The sequence below is a fragment of the Protopterus annectens genome, chromosome 9.part0, assembly GCF_019279795.1.
Source record: "Protopterus annectens isolate FY-2018-M chromosome 9.part0, PAN1.0, whole genome shotgun sequence".
In the NCBI taxonomy this organism is placed as follows: domain Eukaryota; kingdom Metazoa; phylum Chordata; order Ceratodontiformes; family Protopteridae; genus Protopterus; species Protopterus annectens.
In genome coordinates this window covers 682,016,386-682,038,641 of record NC_056743.1, presented here as the reverse complement: position 1 = coordinate 682,038,641, position 22,256 = coordinate 682,016,386, and the positions used below count along the sequence as shown (strand labels likewise).

The window sequence follows — 22,256 nt, the reverse complement described above, 5'->3', positions numbered from 1 at the left end:
ATTGTGTGAGCGGGAAGGACTGGGCTTCTTCTACTGGACTGTCTGGGCTGCTTGTTTCTACTACTGTGCAGATGCAGAGCTTTAAGCAAGAGGAGCAGGAAGGAAGGACAGTCTGGGCTGCTTCTACTACTGGACAGATGCAGAGCTTTATGCGACTGCGAGCGGAACAGGAAGGAAGGACTGTCTGGGCAAATGCAGAGCTTTATACGAGCAGACTGGAATGCTTCAAGTAGGAAACAAGGGTGTGTGTGTGTGTGTGTGTGTGTGTGTGTTCATAGCTTTTGGACTTCCCTTTCTCCATGAACTACTGTAAATATAGATATTTCTTAATAGCAGTCTTGAGAATATGGCTGTAGCTATTTTCAAATGTTGACTAAAGCAATTGTTTTATATATCATATGATATTTAAAGATGTTGTGCACACTTCATACAGGAGTTAAACTTTTGTCATGCCACCTTTTCAAGCATCGGGCCTGAAGGTAGTCTGTGTTAAGAACTTGATGCAAGTTATTAAATGGTATACAGTAATGTTTACAAAACAGACGTATATTTAACAATAATTAGAGATTTCATTTCTGATATTCACTACACTCTTGTCTTTACAGCACTCAATAATATAAAGGAGAAAGGCTCAATTTATAATGTACAGCAATCTCTCAGAGATTTCTTGTAGACCCCTATTTTTGTTAATATTTTGTGCTGGATTAGACTAAAAGTCATTTGTAAGTTGCATTAAAATGCGATATTGCACTTTATTACTTATGATAGACCATGCTATTATGACATCTTTTCTCTGTAGTGGTATATTAATCTGATCATATGCTATAGACATACATACCAGGCAAAGATAACAAAGCAGTCCTGGCACCCCTGAATGGGAGACAGCAGTTCACAGAAAAACAGTACAGATGCTATATCTGACCCAAGATTGCAAAGATGGCATGTGGACTGACTTAAGGTTGCCATGCAATGGTGAAATAAAGCTCCTGAGATCTGCACAGTTACCATTGCCATAGCAATCATTTCATAGGTAAAACCAGTTACTGATCTTTTCCCAGGTTTGATCTTCTCTGATATTTTTACATTGTTTTGTTTAACTTTGCATTTCAGTGTCATATTGTGTGGTATGAGCTATACCTACAAATGGCCGTAGAGCTGTACACTTTCTTAATATGCATGCACGAGTACAAATGAGCAAAAAACAGACATACAAATAAATAAATATAAACTTTTGCTGTTTTCATCTCCTGCTTAAAATAGTACCTTGAAAATATAACAGCTCAGTTATTGCACTGGCCAGAGGATGTACTCAGGCTCAAACCTTGTACCTTGGGTACAGGTAAAAAGAGCCTAAAGTCCCTACCCACCACCCCTTGTGAAAACTCTCCAGATTTGTGCCTCACATTTTTGTTCAGGTTCCTCATAAAATCTGTGGTTTTCTGGATTTTACTGGCAAATCAGTGAAGAATTGACTTCACTAAATAATGACAGGCATTTGAATTTCAGACTCCATTATCTTCAGAAAATAAATAGTAACACACAACCTTTTATTCTAGCAATTTTCTAATTTTATAAGATCAGTATTTGAAATGTGTCCCTATTTTGGGGGCTCTATTCCCCCATTATTGGCTTTGTCCAGGTTTTTTGTGCTAAGAGGTTGAGAGCTATGGTGAGAAGTGATGACTGGATTCTGTATACCCCCATTATTGGCTTTGTCCAGTTTTTTTGTGCTATATATAGTATGTGTGTGTGGAAGTAGACTTTTATGATTGAAATGTTCTGAATTGAGCAATTTTGTCATTATTGTTTCATTGCCTTAATGAAAAAATGTTCAAACAATTAATTTAAAATGTGCTCTAAGTCTAACAGGTGTGCTGTATTATACAAGGAATATAATTTAATAAAGTCAGGAAGGTGTATCAAAGAACACATGTATGTTTCTTGTTTTGTGTGCAAGGGGTCTATGATTTGAAAACAGCCCAAAGGTAATCTTTATCCACCACTGGCCAGATGCATCATTTTCTTTGGATGCAGTGTGGGTTTCAATGACGTTTCAATGAATGCAAGTTTCAAAGGCAGAGAAGTTTTAATCCTAAGTCAGTTTTCATTGTGAGACAGTATTGCTTTGTTTAGCAGATGTCTATTATGTTGTGCTATAAAATGTAAAAATAAAATCCAAATAATCATTGTAGAAGTAAAGCAGTATGCACATTAGTGTTTACGGTAAATAGGGAGAAAAAGCCAGGTAATGGAACATTGGAATGGCTGCAGGGAGGCTCTGGTGCCATATTTTGGTTGTCTGTTCTTTAGATTGCTTTTGAATGTTGGTATCCCACCCTCCCTTGCTCACCAGGTCCCCAATAAGACTCCCCACTGGCACAGTTATAGGATCCAGGTCTCAGCCTAACTAGGCAAGCTAGAAGCTCCAGTACCCTTTCAGTCCAACCAGTACTTCGTGTCCCTGCCAAGTAGCTGACACAACACACACACACTTTGAGATAAGTATTTATACAACTTCACAGACTCTCCTGGGAAAGGCTGACACAGATTCTCCAGCTGTGCCCCTTTACCCAGGCTATACTGTAGTAATTACTGCCACCACCCAGTTAATAATATCAGCTACAAAAAGGCCCTTAAAAGGGTGTCCAATTATTACTGTGCAATATTATTATCCAATGGTAGTAAGACTAACAGTCAAGGCTTACTTTAGATTGCCCATTACAATAATCTCTATAAATATGCAATGTATTCTAGAGCTTATCTCTACACAAAGCAGCCACAGGTAGAAGGTATTAAAAATATTTAATAATAAATAATTAAACCACAAGACAAAACTACTACACCACAGAGATATCTAAGAGTTCAGAGATCACACAGAAGCTTAAAATACAGTAGGAGAGGTCTGATTTCAAAGGAAAAACCTTATTAATCTTTACTAGCTTTAACTATTCCTACAAGAAATCACAGTGCTAGAAACTTACATGTGAGCATAAGCAGAGTGCTGGTAAGTTGTATATCAATATCAAAATGCCCCATAGTCTCTCTCTGAGACACAGTTTATAAAACATCACTAACAAACATGTCTCTAGGTCCTCCCCAGATTACATCATTTTTAACACTTAGGTTTTCCCAGTATTCATATTGCATCATCGTAACACCTGCTCTGAGTTCCCAAGCTAATAGAAACTCCATTTACATTATTTAACAAGCTAACACCCAAACAGGAGAACACAACAATAAAAGGCATTTCACATATACACTCAAGCAATTAGTCCTTAGTTAACACAATAGACAGACTGTCTTCAGTCAGCCTGACCGGAACCAACTTTAAAGATCAAAGAATGTCATAAAATCATTTCAATTTCAAAAGACAAATTTGAAAGGCTTGACTTAGTTTTTCTTTACAGCAAGGGGGCAATCTTGTAACAATCTTGAAGTTCACATTTTACAGTGTTTTCTTTACACTCAAGAAACATGCCTGTATTTTACATTTATTATCAAGAAAACATGCCTGTATTTTACATTTATTTACAAATGCCATAATTAGATATCAAATTCTATTTGACTAGGTCGGCAGCCTTTGCCCATCTCTCCCCAATCGTCACACCCTGTAATGCTTTACACACTTCCTTAGCCTTGCTTACCTTGGTTTTCATGGAGAAAAGAACATTCTGTAGCTGGTGAGATAGAATCTTTCCCAGAAAAAGAACAGTCTGTAGCCTTCCCTTGGGAACTGTTATCTCTCATGTTTGACCAGATATGTCATTCGTCCCTTCTGCTCAACTGTCTTTTCTAAAATGTATGCATAAATGTAACACGATTCTGACACATTTCTAGGCCAGTTTTACTTTTTAGTTTGTCTAATGCCCAATAACTACTTCAAAATGGAAGTCCTTAATCTAACATGGGGGATTTTAGATGCAATAATACCAGAGGGAGTATATGGTGTAAAGAAAATAAATGCAAGTGAAATGCTTGTGATAATAAATGTGGTAGTAGAAAATATAAGACATGGGAAAGGTATAGGAAGAATGGGAGCCTGTGAAGTGGCAAAAAAATACATTTCATTATAGTTTATGTTAACAGGATTATTTTGGAAGACTATAGTATAGGAAAGAAAATGTTAACAGTTATTAAGTCACTTTATGAAGTAAGTACATTGGGTGTCTGTGATGGTGAATGGATGATGGATGGTCAGGAAAAAAGACTAAAATAGAAAGGAAATAAAATAAGGGTGCCCAATGAGTATGTGGCTGTTTTCAGTGAGGATGAATGCAGTTATAAGAACCTGTGAGAATGTAGTTTCCTGGAAGTTTCCACAGATATTTATGGAAATTAAAGTTCTCCTGAGACAAGAGAAGCAATGGCATAGCTTTCAATAAAGTCTGATTACTGCAAGACAGTATGTTAGGGCACTGGATTTCAAGTCATGATACAGCCTTCTTGTCTCGTATTCACTATTGCACATGAAGATACAGTAATTCCTCCATAAGAAGAAAATAAAGAATGTTTCTGATTGCAGGATCCAGACAACCTATTAAACTAGCCACCTTTGATTTATTAGCAAATGACAGCATATTGTACAGGTTGTCGTAAACACACTTAGGAACCTTTCAGAACAAGATAAATGGATGTGTCAGCAAAGGACTCTTCATATCAACTTGAAGCAAATTAGTCCAGCCTTTACAGACTTTCAGGACAGTTTTGTTCTAGGTTATCTTCAAATCAACTCCAACACTTCCTTGATTTAGTATATCAAAAGCCAAGGAGGCATAAAATCCTTGTAGCTCTGTGTAGAGGTGCTTCAGATGTAGGATGGGTTATGTAACACAATCTTCTACTAACAGTAGATTTTCCAGGAGAGCAGAATTTTCCAACATATTCTCACACAAGGAAAAATAGCTCACAAATGGTGATATGTTATTTATTTATTTATCATTTTTGTTGACCGGGAAAGTCCGACTAGGTTCCACAGAGCCTGTTTTCAGCGGAGGCCTGGGGAGAAATGCTCCAGATGCATGTCTTTGGAATGTGGGAGAAAACCAGAGTACCCGGAGGAAACCCACATGAACACAGGGAGAACATGAAAACTCTACACAGAAGGCACCCCAGCCGAGAATCGAACCGGTGACCCTCTTGCTGTGAGGTGACAACATTAACTGCTGCACCACTGCGCCGTTATGATCTTTCAACAGACTTGCAGTGTGACATGCTCAAAGTGAACCTCTGCTACACGTCAATACTCAAATTCTAGCCTTCTGCTGTCTTGCTCATCATACAGTTTGGAAAATGGGTACTTTTTTCCCACTTGAATTCAGGATCTCATATATGTCTTTACTCCAATCTATGTATTTCAGAAAGTTCTCCTTAAAGCCAAGGCAGTGGTTTCCTCTTCTTGATTCACTAAATATTATGACTCTTACTTTAGCACAAGAATCTCCTTACTCGTTAAAAAAAAAAAAAAAAAAATGTTTCACTCCACTCTCAAGATTTTGACTTTTTTTTCTGAAATCTTTTTGCCTCCATGCCTGCCAATTATTAAGCCTTCACCTATCTATCTTGACCTAATTTTTTCCCCATATTGGGTATCTCCAGCCTAGACGTAATAGCAGACAAAGGGGAAGGGTGTCATCCAGGCAGTCATGGAGGTGGTCTGCCCCCCTGCTGGTATCCTGGCAATGATGATGTTTCTAGTGAGGCCTTAACCCAACACCTGATGGCTGATCTGAGCACCCAGTCCCCCACAGGGCCTCCTATGCCCTACTTACACATGTGCATCCTGCTATTCACATACTGACAGCTACTGTCTCTGTATATGGAGGGTTAGGGCTGTGTTTTTGCTGCCATGCAAGTCAAGTATCGATAAGCACATGAAAATCTCCTCTCCCTAATGGGCAAGCTAGTGTCACCCATTCTTTCCCATCCATCTCTTCTCAGCTCTTTGAGTACCAACCTAGCACTGTATATCAGATCACATGGGTGACATTTAGGGCTTTATGCTTTTATGCTATAGAGGTTAGAAAGCCCAATCTTTCGCATGAAGAATACAATTCTAAGTATACTCCCTTTCCATTCCCACAGAAAACATAACTTTTAGGAAAGCAAACAAACCAAGTAAAAAAAATTTAGCAGTCACGGTGGTGCAGCAGTTAGCATTGTCGCCTCACAGCAAGAGGTTCTCCGGTTCAATCCTCGGCTGGGGTGCCCTCTGTGGAGAGTCTGCATGTCCTTCCTGTGATTGTGTGGGTTTCCTCCGGGTGCTCTGGTTTCCTTCCACATCCTAAAGACATGCTGTAGATGGATTGGATACTCTAAATTGGCCCTAGGTGTGAGTGAGTGCATGTGTGTGCCTTCTGTGGAAGGTTGGGTGCCGGGCTGGCAACTCGACACTGTAAAACCCTACTGCCAATCATGAGTGGACAGGTGATCCGCTGTGGCGACCCCTAAGTGGGAAAAAGCTGAAAGAAGAAGCTTCAGAAATGAAAGAGATTGCTTAACAGGATTACAATGAATCTTTCTGATAAATCTTTACTTGGGAGTGTAATGTGTTTAAGACAACCAAGAAGACAGATCACTTATCACTAGACTTGAACTTCATAGTGGAAATATTAGCTCTGCCTGTAAACCAGAAGACTCTGAGGTTATTAAAATACTTCTCCTGGAAATCCCATTTCCTTATCACAGTCACTTCAGGCAAGAGGATTCTGACTTACAGTACATGCTTTAATGTACAACTCTTATATAATATTCCACTTTGAAATGTCCTCACTGAAATTTGTTTCTTGCTAAAAGCAGTTTTTGCCATCACTCTGAACCAATCTATTTAACTTCCATTTTTTGGCCAAACTATCAAATTGTTTGGGGATATCTCCTCCTCCTGCATACTTTAGTTGTTCACAGTCAGCTAAGGTACCATCCAAAATGCTTTTTCACAAAAACTGCTTGTTACTCGATGGGAAATGAAGACCTGCCTTTGTCCAAACAAGCTTTGTCTAAATGGCATGTCCATAGTACTGCCATATTATAATAAACACAGCAACACTACAGGGCTGTTACAGCACTTTCTTATAGAGAAGCAGCTACGTCTGCCAGATATTTCACAAATGGCTGCACTCACAGCATTCTGAAAGTGACTTACTGTGCACAATTTCCAAATCACTAAAAGTGAATCCCAGTCTTCACGTAAGACCGATTTTGTCATGGCTGTGATACAGAGGATATAGTAACTATCAGCTGCCAGGGATAAGCAGATACTGCATGGAATGTTACCCATAAAGCAATTAGTAAATGCTATAGTGACCCTCCCCAAAGTAACACAGTGTAGTTGTGTGACATACGTGCCATAACAATAGATCTTGAAGGAGAAGTCAGTGTAATAGCAAAGCTTCCTCCACCTTTTCCCACTTGTTACTTGCAAATGTATGTTTAGTTAACACACTGGCACTAGTTTTATATTCATGTATGATGCTGTATTATACTAGTGTTTCGATTGCCTTCATACAATGGGTATTAGTACCAAAGTGAGTACAGTCCAGTGCTAGTTTTATATGGGAGTCATGTGCTGCCTAAATTAGAGATGTTCACTGGTGCAAGAGCAGCATAATGCAGCTCTGGGAGATTAGCTGAACTAATGCAAGTCTGCCAGGAAGTAAACACAAACGTAATGATTCATTGTTAAAGTCACCTCTCCACAAACTACACTGTTACGGTGAGTATACGCAACAGCTGCCCTTTATCTATCTAATGCCATGTTATTTAAGCACATCTATTTCATGGAGCCAGACCACATAGACAAAACATTTTTGGATAAGTAGGCTAGAAAGTGTTTCTGTGTCACTGCTGATTGTGTCACGCCAGCAGGAGCAGCTAAGTAGATCAATAAAGCAGGGTCAGTTCTCTGGCCTAGATATAAATAGAAACTAACATTTCACGTGACTGTGTTTTTATCTGTCATTTAATATTTCCTCCACTGAAAGATCACACTACTGTTTTAAGGAATACAACAGCATTTATCTTAATCAGGCTGTAATTGTGGCATTTATTTACAAAATTTACATTTCTGACTTCACAGGCTTCATGCAAATGTGTGCCACTGACAACAGGGATTACTACATTGTGGCATCTGAAAAAACATGGATCCAGGCTCAGAATTTCTGCCGCACTTACCTTACAGACCTTGCCTGCATCAGGAGCATAACTGAATTTAGTTCTATAGCATCTCTTACTCAAAATGCTGTCTGGATTGGGCTTCACAAATGTAATTCCTGTGGTTCAACTCTTAACTGCTCAAATGCAGAAAATAGTGTTTTGGAGTGGAATGAAACAGGAACAGGAGATTGTGCTCTCATAGAGTCGAGGACCTGGAAATGGAAGGAATGTAATCATTCACATCAATTCATCTGTTACAAAGGTTTGTCTGGCACTGATGGTCTAAGTATAACATGTTAGCTTCCCTTTCTGTCTGACAATAAGTCTAACATTTAGACCCCATAAGTATGCAGCCTGTAAAAAGGAGTGATGTGTCTAAGGAAAACTTATTTTCCTCGAGTCTGAGTACACCATTTTTACTGGAAGATCAGTTGCACCAGGTCCAAAACTATGAACTTCTGTGATACACTATCTTCTAAAACTGATGCAAGGTTAGGCAATATTCTAAATATGAGAGATTGTGAGATGCAATGAGCAATGATTCTAGAAAAAAGCACTCTGAAAACTAGTGTTGTAAAACATGTCCTTTATTAATAAACACCTTCATAGTTATAATATGATTTTAAATCTGAAGTTGCAGAATACATAAGGCATGTATTTTTACATTTTATTGTCAAATGTCCTTATGGAGAAGTGAGCAGCACAGTGGTTTCATGCTGCATTGAGATAAGTCCTTATGTAATGCACAATTCATATGCTCTTTTCACTGCATTTTGAGAGTGCTAATAGTCCCTCAAGTGAAGAATTTTGTTTGCTATGTAGGAAAACCACAGTTGCTTATACTTTTTTCAATACAGACAGTGCAATTTTAATTCACGTAAGAGACTTTTGCATCTAACCATCACATTAACAAGCACCTGCTTGTTTCTACTAACCCTTAATAATATATTCAAAATTGAAACCACATATGTGTTGTACAAAACTAGTGCAAAAGCTATAGTAAGATAGTGTGTAAATTACTGTCAAACTTAACATTTATAGCTAGGTATCATGAATAGGAACATCACATTCTTCTCAGCCTCAGAATGCAGTTAAGATTTTAGCTTGATATATATTTCTAAGTCTCATATAGCAATTAACTTATTCTTAAATAAATCAACTACAATAATCAATTGTAGCAAAGGAACTAGTACTAAGTTGCCAAGTTTATAATGTAAATACGAGTTTCAAGAACAGATAGTGTTTTTTTTTAAGTTTAAGTATGGCTCATGTGAATAACCATATACAGACCTTACATGAACAGCACTTTAATGACCTCAGAAATGACTGTATAAGAACTGTAGCACATTCAGACAATGCTCTGTTTCTAACACTATTCAACATCTGTGAGAGATCCAAATTTAACCTAACAGCAAAGGCAGATGTCTAATACTTGACCTGAGCATGTAAACACACCAGTAAGAGCATACACCAAAGTTCTTGGGAGCTATCCAAATACATCCTCAAAGAATATATTCAAAATACATGCAGCTCAGATACATATACCTAAGCAATCACAAAGTCACTATACTGGAGCAACTCAGAGATGCATAAGGTAGCATTTTTGCTTTAAATATAGCGTATGACATTTCTCAACATATGGGTGGTAACACAATGATGTTCGCTTTGTCGATATTTTGTAGTCGATGCTTGGATTGTCGACTTACGGGTTACTCGACAAAAGTGAGTATACTTATATGGAAGCAGCACATTTTGTCATTTAAACGGCTCATTGAAGGCTGAGGTATATAGTCAGTCATGCTAATGAACATGGCCAAAAGCTGCTGTTCACCCATCACAGTAGAGGTAAGGTCAGGTGGGTTTAGTGGACAGGTAGTGCTGTGGTTGTGTACATGTGTGTGGCTGCATGTGTGAGTATATATATGAGTGTCTGTCTTGGAACTCACAGTAGAGGGATTAGTCAGGGACAGCATGTGTGTATGTGTGCGGGTATATGTGCGTGTGCAGATATATGTGCGCGCGTGTGTGTGTGTGTGTGTGTGTGTGTGTGTGTGTGTGTGTGTGTGCATGTGTGTGTATAGAGGGGCTGGTATACCTCCACATTCCTCTAGACTAATAAACAAGCCCTGCTCCATTGGTGGGGGGACACTAAAAAAAGCAGGGAAAACACTTTTTACAGTGTGCCTTAAAATAATTAAGAATATAAAAAGTTTTGCAGCATAAAAGATGTTGGGGTGAGGGGGTGTCATTAGCACCAAGACACCAGGGATAACTTTACAGCATGCCTTAAAGGCACTACAGAAAATTACAAAAAAAACCCCAAAAAAACCTTTGTAGCACAAAAATAGGCACTTGACACCAGAGATACTAAATATAAAACTGGGGGCCATAATTGACTCCCCGGCTGACACGGACATTCTCCAAAGGGCCTTACTGAGATGGACACCTGGTGTCAAAGTCATGGTCTCAAGCTAAGAGCCCAAAGGATGTGGATATTCTACAAAAGGGCCTTACAGAAAGGGATGCCTGGTGCCAGAGCCATGGGCTCAAGCTTAATGCCAAGAAATGTATAGTTATCCCCTTTGGAAAAAAACATGTACCCATGAACTATCACATAGGTGGCAGGACACTAAACATCAAAAGTGTGATGAGAGACTTAGGGACACAAGTGGACAGTGGTCTCACTTTCGATAACCACATTGCCGCAACAGTCAGGAAATCTTTCTATGTGGCACACTTCATCACTAAGGGCTTTTCATCCAGTAAAAAAGAGGTCATTGTCCCACTGTACTCATCCCTCATTAGACCCATTATAGAGTATAATGCTCCATTTGGTATGTACCTCACAAGACATCTGCAACAGCTGGAAAGGCCACAGAAATACCTCACTAAAAGAATCACAGGCCTAAAGCAGATGCCATATGCCGACCGTCTAAAAAAACTCCAGCTATACTCTGTGGCATATCGTCTACTCAGTGGTGATCTCTGCTTAACATACAAGGCCATGTCAAACCCTGAGCTGTTGGACATGCTCCACTTAAAGAAATCCCAATCCCTCAGAGCCACACGCTCCAGGGATCTAAACCTTATCATCACAATGAACAAAACATACTGGAGGGATAGGTTCCTGACCCAGAGACTCCCCATACTCTGGAATAGACTGCCCGTACATGTCAAGCAGAGCGCCTCATTGGCCCTCTTCAAAAGGAACCTTGATGATTGGATGGGAGATAGGAAATTCACCCCTGGGATCATGTCAGTCGCCCTGCTAGACAGGGGCCCAGAGAAGTAAATATTGTGAGAAGAAATTGCAAGGGAATTGTTATGGCTAGGCTTGCATAGGCCTTAGGGCTGATAGCCTAGTACCAACCTATGAACCTATGCCAAAAAATGCATAGTCATCCCGTTTGGGAAAAACAAAACACCCATGAATTACCACATAGGTGGCAGCCCCCTTAATACAGAAGAGGTAATAAGAGATCTGGGGACCCAGGTAGATAGCTGTTCAGTCGACATCCAGTGAGCCATTAAAGCGTCATGTTGAGCTTCCAGACAACGGAGAGCAGATACAAAATGGGTCGTTTATGACAGGGTCGGATGCTTTGGACCAAACGGCACCATTGGCAAAAAATGCTGTATCTACGGTTCCTCCAACTAACATTCCCATGGGGCCTATAGAAATGAATGAGCAAGGAGCACGCCCGAAGACAGTGCAGGGGCGACAACGTTTTTTCGAGAGACTTCCAGCTCCCGTAAAGAAACGCGGAGCATGGAAGAGATCCTTGAGCGAGGGGAGGGACTCCAACAAGAGGAGAAGAGTCCTGGAATGACTATTAATGATCACATTGGTATGGTTTTTAATTTATTGTCTCACAGCTTAACTGAGGAAGAGTTGAGCGTTTTAAATAAAGGCTTGACTTTTGTGCCTGGGAGGGCCAGTGTTTTTAACAAAATTGTCATGGACATTATGTTATTCTGTAGGGGTTTGGCGCTAAAATGTATTTTTAACAATAACACCAATAATGATTCTGCTAATATGTGCACAGGAACTGTATTGAAACAACCGAGTACCTATATACCACCCTTTACTCCAGCAATGAATTTGTTTATTAATAGTTGTGAAAGTGAATTGTTGTGTTACTTTGAAAATAGTGAGCAGAATAGGTTTTACAATCTCACAAGAAAACAGCAAGCAGCATTGTGGGGTTTGTCTGACAATATTGACATTGTCATTAAGATGGCAGACAAAGGAGGGGCAGTGGTAATACTCGACACGGAGGTATATAATTCCAAAGTACAAGATTTGTTGTCAGACAACACCACATACATTCCCATCAACCCAACTGTCATCAGCAGGGTGGTAGATGGAGTACACAATGCTTTAAGGAAGCTGAATTTTGAAATGTTGATAGATGATGATTTACTAAAATTTTTGATGGTAAACAAAGCTACCACTCCAATTTTCAAGGCCTTGCCCAAAATTCACAAATCATTGGTTGACCCACCCTTAAGACCTATTGTTTCGGGTCGAGGATGGGTCACAGAAAACATTTCTATTTGGTTAGAACACACATTAAGACCTTATGTTGATAGGATACATAACATATTGAAGGATACAAAAAGTTTTTTGCAAGTAGTTAGGGACTTTGAACTAAAACAATCACATGAGAACATCATAATGGTTACGTTAGATGTTCAAAGTCTCTTCACAGTGATAGGTAATAGTTATGGTATCAAAGCCATAGAACATGTTTTACGAAGTATGGGTGAGGATGAAAATAGGGTGTGCTTGATTAGTGCTTTATTGTCATTAGTATTAGAGAACAACGTATTCATTGTTGGGCAACAGGCATACAGGCAGGCACAGGGGGTAGCTATGGGCACCCCCTGTGCTAACACATATGCCAATTTGGTTTTATATTTCTGGGAGAGAGAGACCATCATTAACAACAAAGATTGGGAACAATATATAGGAGCCTATGCACGATTTGTGGATGATGTATTTATTTTTTGGCAGGGTAGTGTAGCTTTGTTACATAGTTTTCTGGATTATCTACACTCCACCACCTCTTTCTTTAGATTCACCATGACCTATTCTTCAGAACAGATTGACTTTTTGGATACTAGGATTAGACACGACTTGAAAGGGTTTTCTTCTAGCTTATATAAAAAGGATTGCTGGACAAATCATCTACTGTCATTTGACAGTATGCACCCCCGATTCATGTTTTCAAACATAGTACAGAGTCAGTTATGCAGGACATCTAGATTGTGTCTGGAAGATGAACAATATGGAAAGGAAGTGGAGGATTTGAGGACATGCTTTGCAACAAGGGGTTATAATGACAATATGGTGAAGAGGATGGTTGATTCCAGCTCACTGGAGAGAACAAATAGGTTTAAACCTTGGTTGAGACAAGGCCAAGAGGAGGGACGTCCATCTAGTATATGTAAAAAAATCCAATAGAGCCAAAATGTATTTCACCTACAGTAGTAATATCACTGACATCCAGGCTATAGTTAGTAGAAATTGGAATATTTTGAGGAGTGATGCCAGGTTATGTGATTTGGTTGGTCCCAGACCTAGTTTTGGCTATAGGCGCAACACCAATTTGAAGGACCTGTTATGTAGAGAGAAAAATATTTCCGGACGGAGACCTTTATTGGACAAAGCAGGAACGGTACCATGTGGCAACTGTAAGGCCTGCGCAAGTATACATAAGGTTCCTACTATTGTGCATCCACTGAATGGGCAGGTTTTCCAGTTTAAAGCCAGAGCCACTTGTAGAACAATTCACGTTGTCTATTTAGCCGAGTGCATGCAATGCTCGGCCTATTATGTGGGTATGACCACTAATATGCTAAAGGTCAGGATATTACAACATCTATCATCCATCAGGAATAAGGTTGAGCAAAATGCTCTATATAGACATGTGGAGGGCAATCCTACACATACTTTTTTGTTTAAGGCTATCATCAATGTAAAGTTAGGTATTAGAGGTGGTGACATCAAGTTACTCACAGAGACATTAGAATCCAAGTGGATTATAACACTTTCATCGCACAGGTATCCAGGTTTAAATGGGATGGTACCTTTAAAACCTGCCTTACAAAAAAGGCAGGTTATATACTAACTGCTGATTGGTTGATTTTGATTTTAAATTGAAAATTTCTTGTGATTATCATTGTCTGATGAAGGGCTGTAGAACCCGAAAGCGCTTACGATTTTGGATTTGCTGTCATTTTATTAAAGAAGATAACTACATAGCGGTGTCTCGCCAGTCTTTTTTCCATTGACCCAGGTAGATAGTAATCTCTCCTTTGACAATCATATTGCCAAAGTAGTTAGGAAATCCTTCTATGTAGCCCATCTAATTACTAAAGGGTTCGCATCTAGAAATAAAGAGGTTATAGTACCCCTCTACTCGTCACTCATCAGACCCATCATAGAGTACAATGCCCCATTTGGGATGTACCTCACAGGACACTTCCAACAGCTGGAAAGACCACAAAAATACCTCGCCAAAAGGATTACTGGCCTCAAACATATGTCCTATGCAGCCCGACTGGAAAAACTCTAGCTGTACTCAGTGGCATATCGCTTACTCAGAGGTGATCTCTGCCTGACTAACAAAGCCATGTCCAACTCAGAATTGATGGACATGCTCTACCTAAAGAAATCCAAGTCACTGCAAGCCACTCGCTCTAGTGAGCTAAACCTCACCACAACAATAAATAGAACGTGCTGGAGGGATAGATTCCTGTCACAGAGACTCCTCATGCTTTGGAACAAAATTCCTAACTATATTAGGCAGAGCCCCTCACTAACACTCTTCAAGAGAAACCTTGACGAGTGGATGGGTAACAGAAAATACACCCCTGGGATCACTTCATTGGCTCTTCTTGACAGAGGCTCAGTTAATTAATCAATGGGGTGGCGAAAGATGACATACTCTGGCTAGGCTTATAAATGCCCTCAGGCAGATAGCCTAGCACCTACCTATGAACCTAAAATGTGCCCCAAGGGTACTAAAAGATTTTAACGTTGCACTCTCATGTCTCACACAGGCACTCAGGGGAAATTAATTCTCTGCACTACCTCTAGCCACAAAAGATATTTAATATATAGCCTAAGAATTAAAACACAAAAGTAAAGCAACAGCAGGAAATGTTTCAAACCCACTGATACAGGAAACAACTGCATTAACCCATTACACTAACTGATTAGTTAGTGTAGTAATGTTTGTTTACATAATAACAAGTATGAAACCCTAATCATTAGTATTATCAATGACTGCAATAGTCCATGAGTTACGAGGGATGCAGCACTTAACAGGCAACAGCAGGATCGTCCTGTAAAATCAGGTAATGACAATTCAGAGGCATCAGTGTGTGTCCATGTTGGGGGAGACTTTAGAACAAAGCTGAGAGGAACACTAGAGGACCCCAAGGAGAATGTTTAAAGTATTACTTAAATTTGTTTAAATTGTTAAAGGAGAACCACATCCAGAAACTGGAAAAAAAAGTTTTTCAGCAAATCTTTTCTGCATTACTAATGTCTTTGTATCAAAGTAAATGGTTACTATTTCTTTTACCCCATAATGATCTGACAGAGACTGCCATGGGTAGCATGATTTTGTTTATAGTCAATGCCTTCACTTCTCTGATGACACTTTAGAGGGACAGACAAATCCCTAGGATGAGAGGATCATTTACTATGTTTTTTTCTTTCTCTCATCAGCTTACAACAGTTCTGTGACTGCTATTTCTGTCAGCCTCAATCTGCATCTTTTAATTACTTTGCTTCCTCTGATTTTTATTGGTGGCCATCTCAGTTTAAGGAATGTTGGAATGACCGGCTTGAAAATGTAGCTGAATAAATTGTTCTTTTCAAAGTAACAACTGCAGTTCAGTGCCCAAGTGTAAGAAATCTGACTCTGTGATTAATAGGTGTTACTGGGGTTGAGATGGTTTTTGCTGTTATTTGCAGTTTTAAATATTATAGCTAGAATTAATTTGTGATGTTTATCTTCTTTCCCCAACTTGCTGACTTGTCTTAACAAAGCAATGTGTACAATGCAAAAATACTGTAACGAAGCACCAGAAGATACATGCATTTTTATAGTAGTTAGTGTAAAAAAATGCAAAATCAAATACTGACAAAGTAAGAAGAGATAGGTTAACATATTTGCATTATTTCTTTGTGGCACTGACTTGTATTAAAGGGAATGACATTTGCATCTGAAAGCTAAGCTTAAAAGCCTGCTTTTGTTGAGACTACTGGCTACATTATTTATCTGAGGTGTGATGCTTGCAATCTGTAACTGCTAAGGCACATTTAAATGTCATTGTTTAAAGGAAAACTCCATTCACTCATGCAGTTTAACTCAATTGTTAGGTTTCTTTTCTCCCTACAATATGGTTCCAGCATTGTGTAGGTACCAGAAACCTGCTTGTACATTTTAAAACTTTTATTTCCTTGCACTGGAGTCAAAGGAAGGGAAAGCCCATCTAATTTTTTGTAAATCAACTTATCCGTACTTTACAGACAAATTAGTCTCCACCTGCATAACATATCATAGGCACAGCTAAATCTGTAGTTTACCTTGTCAGGTACTGCTGTTAGTCTTAGATGAGCAATTAATCCTGCCAATGTCAGGAACACAGCAGCTGATATAAAACAGACAAAGCTGTGGAACTGTTTTCCACTGTTTTTATTGCAGAGGGGAGGCGAACTTAACACTCTCCTTTCATAGCAAAACAAAGCAATTACGTCAGGAGTTTAAAGGCAATTGTCAACTGTTCTGACAAATGTACATAAGCAGCAACACAGTATTGAAATGTTAAGCTTTAAATGTTATTTATAATAGTTTATATGTCAAGATAACTTAAATGTAGTATCAAAGATTTCTGTGACATTTAGAGAAAAGTCAGAAAATATTTTTTTCTTGTAAAACATCAATGCATTTACCATTTTCAAGCCCCCCCCCACACACACACACACACACACACACACACACAGACCAGAACTGAGAAAGAGAGTCAAGTGGCAACCCTATCAACTAGGTGCACTGATTTTTTTTTTTGTGCATCTTTCGGCTTTTCCCAGTTAGGGGTCACCACAGCGGAACTCCGGTCCGCTAACGACTGTCAGTATTTTTTTTCTTTTTATGTGCCGAGTTTGCCAGCCCTGACGCACAACCTTGAATGAAGGTACGCCCATTCACACGTCTCCACACAGAAGACGCTCTAGCTGAGAATCGAATGGCACAACATCTTGCTGTGAGGTGACAACGCTACCGCAGCACCACCACTGCAGTAACTAGATACTGTTCATAAAAAGGTCTTTTATGCTTTTTTGTGACATCATTCCAGATGGGGGTGCATATCTGGTACATGCAGATCCATTGTGAGAGTCCCTACATTGTTAGAGTGCAACCATAATATACTGCTGAATTTATTTTAGCATACATTTACTATGTGTCCTTGCATTAAAAACCCTAAGAAAAGAAAATCAGAAGTACTTAACTGTGTTTAAATGCATACACACACACAAACACACACTCTCACTCATATGCTTTTGTACACATGTACTTTACACACATACACATATACAGAAATGCATACACAGATTACATTATATATATATATATATATATATATATATATATATATATATATATATATATAATATATATATATATATATATAAATGTATATACATATAAACACACATAAATATATATATATATATATATATATATATATATATATATATATATATATATAGACACACACATATATACATATCTATATATATATATATGTATATATATATATATGTGTGTGTGTGTGTGTGTTTGTGCAATGTGTGTGCATGCAATGAATTATTTATAATAAACATAGTACAGTTGAGTATTATTTATGTATACATTCTAGTAAATGTCGTTGCTCAATTATATATTTGGTCACTGTTACACATTGTCTATGTGCTGCACATGCAATCTCGGTCATCGTTTTTTGTCAGTATTTTTTTCTTTGTATTGCTAAGTGCATTTAGTAATTGTTATAATCTTTGCCAATGTAGTCTAAATTGTGGCTGAAAAGGGTCCTGGAACCAGTTCACTTTCCTGGTTACTAAAGTATAACTAAATGTGAAATATAAAAAAAGGAGGGTGAACATAACATAAATAATTGAGGAACTAGTAAAGCACATTTTACATCTGCATTATTCATGAGAGAGAAAAATCCTCCCTCTGAAGGCATTGAGAAGTAGCAAACAGACTAAGTATAGAGTTCTACTACTTGTCACTTGTAAACGCACAGCAAGGATCATTTACTGCAGTGAGAGTTTTCACACCTCAGCATGAGAGTGTGGGGGATGGTTTGTCAAGTCTATTAGGACTACAAAAGACTCCTCTTACAAAACCTGTTTTTATCTACTTCCTTTTGCTGCAAGTAGCTAACAGTTATTTATAGCATAGAACAAGCTCTTACAGATGCATTAATGAGGCTCAGTCAGGAAAACATATAAGCAGCTTTGTTACAGATTTAGATGACAGTGCTTCACAGTCCTGCCATTCATTCTTAATGGCATGATAAAACAGCACCACTTCCTTATGTCTAGCATGAGTCATATAAAGAGGACTTGGAATGTATTCTGGGAAGAAGGAATGAAAGCAAGAAAACAAGATCACGTTACCAAGGCAGGCCTCATAATCCGCCATTTTGAGGGAAACACATTAAAATGATAAAAGAAGTACTTGGAGTGATTTTGAAGCATTAAAATAGCTGAAAAACAAAGCTACAATGAAAAAAAATGTTTTTATTTCTAAGGTGGAGTTTTCCTTTAAGAGGCATTGTTTTTGTAATGGCTCTGTAGTTGGGATAAGTGACCTAATTTAATCACTCTGTCACTCTTAGTAGCCTTTGGGATGTAACAGATGAGAAAAATGCAGGAAAGAAAAGCAAACAATTATTAAATGTTTGTTTCTATATGCAAAAGTATTTAGTGTTGGATTACAGGGAAGGAAAATCACTTATAGGAAAGAAAAATTTGACATTTGTGTGTACTTTCAAAAAGCAGCAGGTCTAGGATCATGTTGTACTTTATGAGCATTAAAGAGAAGGAAACTGATGTATGGCATTATTGACTAAGGATCCATGATTTATAATGGTTGGACATAGAGACATTGAGGACATTCTGTCACCTCAGAGATATGTAAAACCTCTGTCAATGGGAGGGGTTTTACCAATACTATCCATGTACTGCCAGTGTTATCTACTACAAGAACGTGTTGATTTGCACTCATAGTTGTTAAAGGCATACCTCTCAACCTCTTAGTGCAATAAATCTGGACAAAGCTTAAAATAACAGGGAGACAAAGGTCCAAAATGTGGAAAGACTTTAAATAGTGCTCTTATAAACTTAGAAAGTTACTAGAATAGTAAGATTTGTCTTGGCATTCATTTTCTGGAGGACATGAGAAATTCAAATATATGTCAATATTTAGTGACTTTAATCCTCAGTGATTTTCCAGAAAACCACAAATTTTATGAGTATCTAACCAAAAATGAGAGGCAAAACTCTGGACATTCGGTAAAAATCTGGACATTTGAGAGGTATGTGATTCAAAGACAAATTAGCCAGTAATCCTGTCTTAACTCACTGTAGCTAACATACCTCTGAATCAAATTCCTACATTGTGTAAACAGCCCCTTTTTGCTGCAGCTTTTACTGGCAAGTGTTGAGGTTCTTTCTGAATCATTGGGAGAGTGTTTCTTTTAGGCACATGCAACTTTCACTTCAAAAAATATCAAAGCATGCTCCAATAAAACAGATGAATTTAGCTCTGCAAAAATGAAGATGCTTAAAAATAGGTAATATTGAAATCATTTTATGGAAACAAATATAGAAGTTTATATTATAACAGATATACAGTTAAAATGTATTAATTCAATGACTAATATACAGAGGGTTATCACCTTTCACTGTAGTAGACCAAAACAGATGGATGAGATATCTAAATTATTTGGATAAAACTACTTAAAGATCAATTTAACAGAAAAAATAATCCCAGAGTTATTGATCCTGCATACAAAAGTTGCAGCAAATATCTTGGAATTCATATTCTGATAAACTGTAATTCATCATCCTTGGATGTTATTGAACATCTTCCATTGTCTGTTGTAGAGCTTTTAAATGACTTTAATAGTCTAGAAAAACGTAGAACAGAAACTAATATCACTCTTGGAGATTTCAATCATTCAAACATTGACTGTGATGAGTACCTGGTCACTTTGAGTGCTATTAGCTTAGGTTTTGACTGCTCACTGCCACCTGCTTATTCATGCAAATGTTTATGCTCCCAGCAGCTCATTTTTGCAGGAAGTCTGAGATGCAGCTGTCATGTAGGGAGCAACACAGACTGCAGCTTACGTATGTATACATGTGTTGATTCTCACCGCACTTTAAATCTTCACGCAGTGTGTGACGTGCTCATTTTTACACTGCGGCCTTACACTACAAACGTGTCCCTGTAGGAGTTACACGGACTGTAGCAAACAAAAGGCAGACTATGCAGGCCTCATCTCTATTGTACCTCAGTGCTCTTCTCTTCTCACCAATAGCAAGTTAACAGACAAACTCTCTGTACAATTAAAGAAATTAAACATGCTTCGTGCATACTGGGTGTTGAGTGCTTTGGTTTTGATTTTTTTTCTGTGAGCTCCACTAATAGGGTACTTTTCCATTAACAGGGCAACAGGTCTTTTGGGCATGATTTGTCACTGGTTCAGACTTTGTAAATATTTATAAAAAAAAAAAAAAAAAGCCTTCACCTGCTCTCCGCGCCAACAAAATAAAAATAAAATTAGTTACCGCAACATGTTTTGCGTGGTTATGAGTCAAACTGTTTTGGACATTTCTGGCAGCCGGGTGACAGAAAACTAACAATTAACTACAGAATGGCTCAGTACGCCCATTAAACAAAGTAAGTCATGTCACCTCAGTACTATGCAGAACATATTCCACATGTATACTTGCATATTTGGTCTGAAAACATGTTCTACATTTTCTCAAGTAATGTGTAGCTGCGGAGATCAATATTTCAGAAAAGGTTGAATGCGACCTACAATGCCTGGTTTGTTCAAAATTCACATATCAGTTTGCCCATATCTGACAGTTTCCTTCAACTGTTACAACCAAAATATTAAAGCAGACGGCAGAAGAGGAACACATTCATTGAAAACCAAAAGGATACCTCGCACAATGTGCCGCTTATCAGGTGTCAGAAAAGGCAAGAGCACAGCAAAGTAGAAGTGACCAGAGAGCTAGTGACAGTGACTACGACAGACCTCCACTCTCCGCAAAAGCTGTCATCGCTGAAGTACAAGCTGCTAGTGCTTCTCGCCACTTTTTCGCTCAACCACAGACATGGAGGAGCAAAAATGACGGCCTCTCCTATAGCTTCTGCAAAAGGGAGATAAAGCAGTACTTCACTGTGAGAAATGCCAAAATGTTAGCGCTGGGTAAGCAGTACTGACATCTCACACAATGACTAAAACTCTGACAGAAAACAGAACATTAAAACCATGCCCCCCAACCCATTAATGTAAGCAGTTCGTTAGCACATGGTACACAAGCAACATCAGTAGAACACCCCCCCCCCACCTGAATCTTTTAATTACTGCTCAGTGCTTTTGTCTGGGCAACAGTAGCGCATAGGGAGAAGCAGTAGACAGTACTAAAGACATTCAGAATTGTTAAAGCGCACTGGATACACAAGGCTTTGTTTTTGGCCTTTTTTTCTTAACCCTTCTCATGTAAGTGATTGTTTGCTTTTCCTGCATACTTGTGAAGTACATGGTGCTCAAATACAACAGAACCCATAGGCAGAACTACTCAATTACTGTGCATCATTTTTGTATGCCCAACAGTAACAAGTACACAAATGTAGTGAAAAAATGTGCATCCTTTATATTAAACATAACTCAAAACAGACTACATTCCATCTGTTAGTCTAAACCTTCAGCACAGAGCTGCTTGCATTAGTTTAATGCAAACCAGTAGACTTAATTTGCATCAATTATGTGTTTGTCATTTCACT

General features: G+C 38.5%; 1 protein-coding gene across 1 annotated transcript in view; it reads left to right on the top strand.

Moving 5' to 3' along the window:
* Positions 1-22,256, top strand: part of LOC122810566 — a 415,025-nt gene that overhangs the window by 293,467 nt on the left and 99,302 nt on the right. The window contains exon 8 of the mRNA XM_044082146.1: positions 21,435-21,678. Coding sequence (XP_043938081.1) covers positions 21,435-21,678 — 244 coding nt within the window. The remainder of the gene's footprint in view (positions 1-21,434; positions 21,679-22,256) is intronic.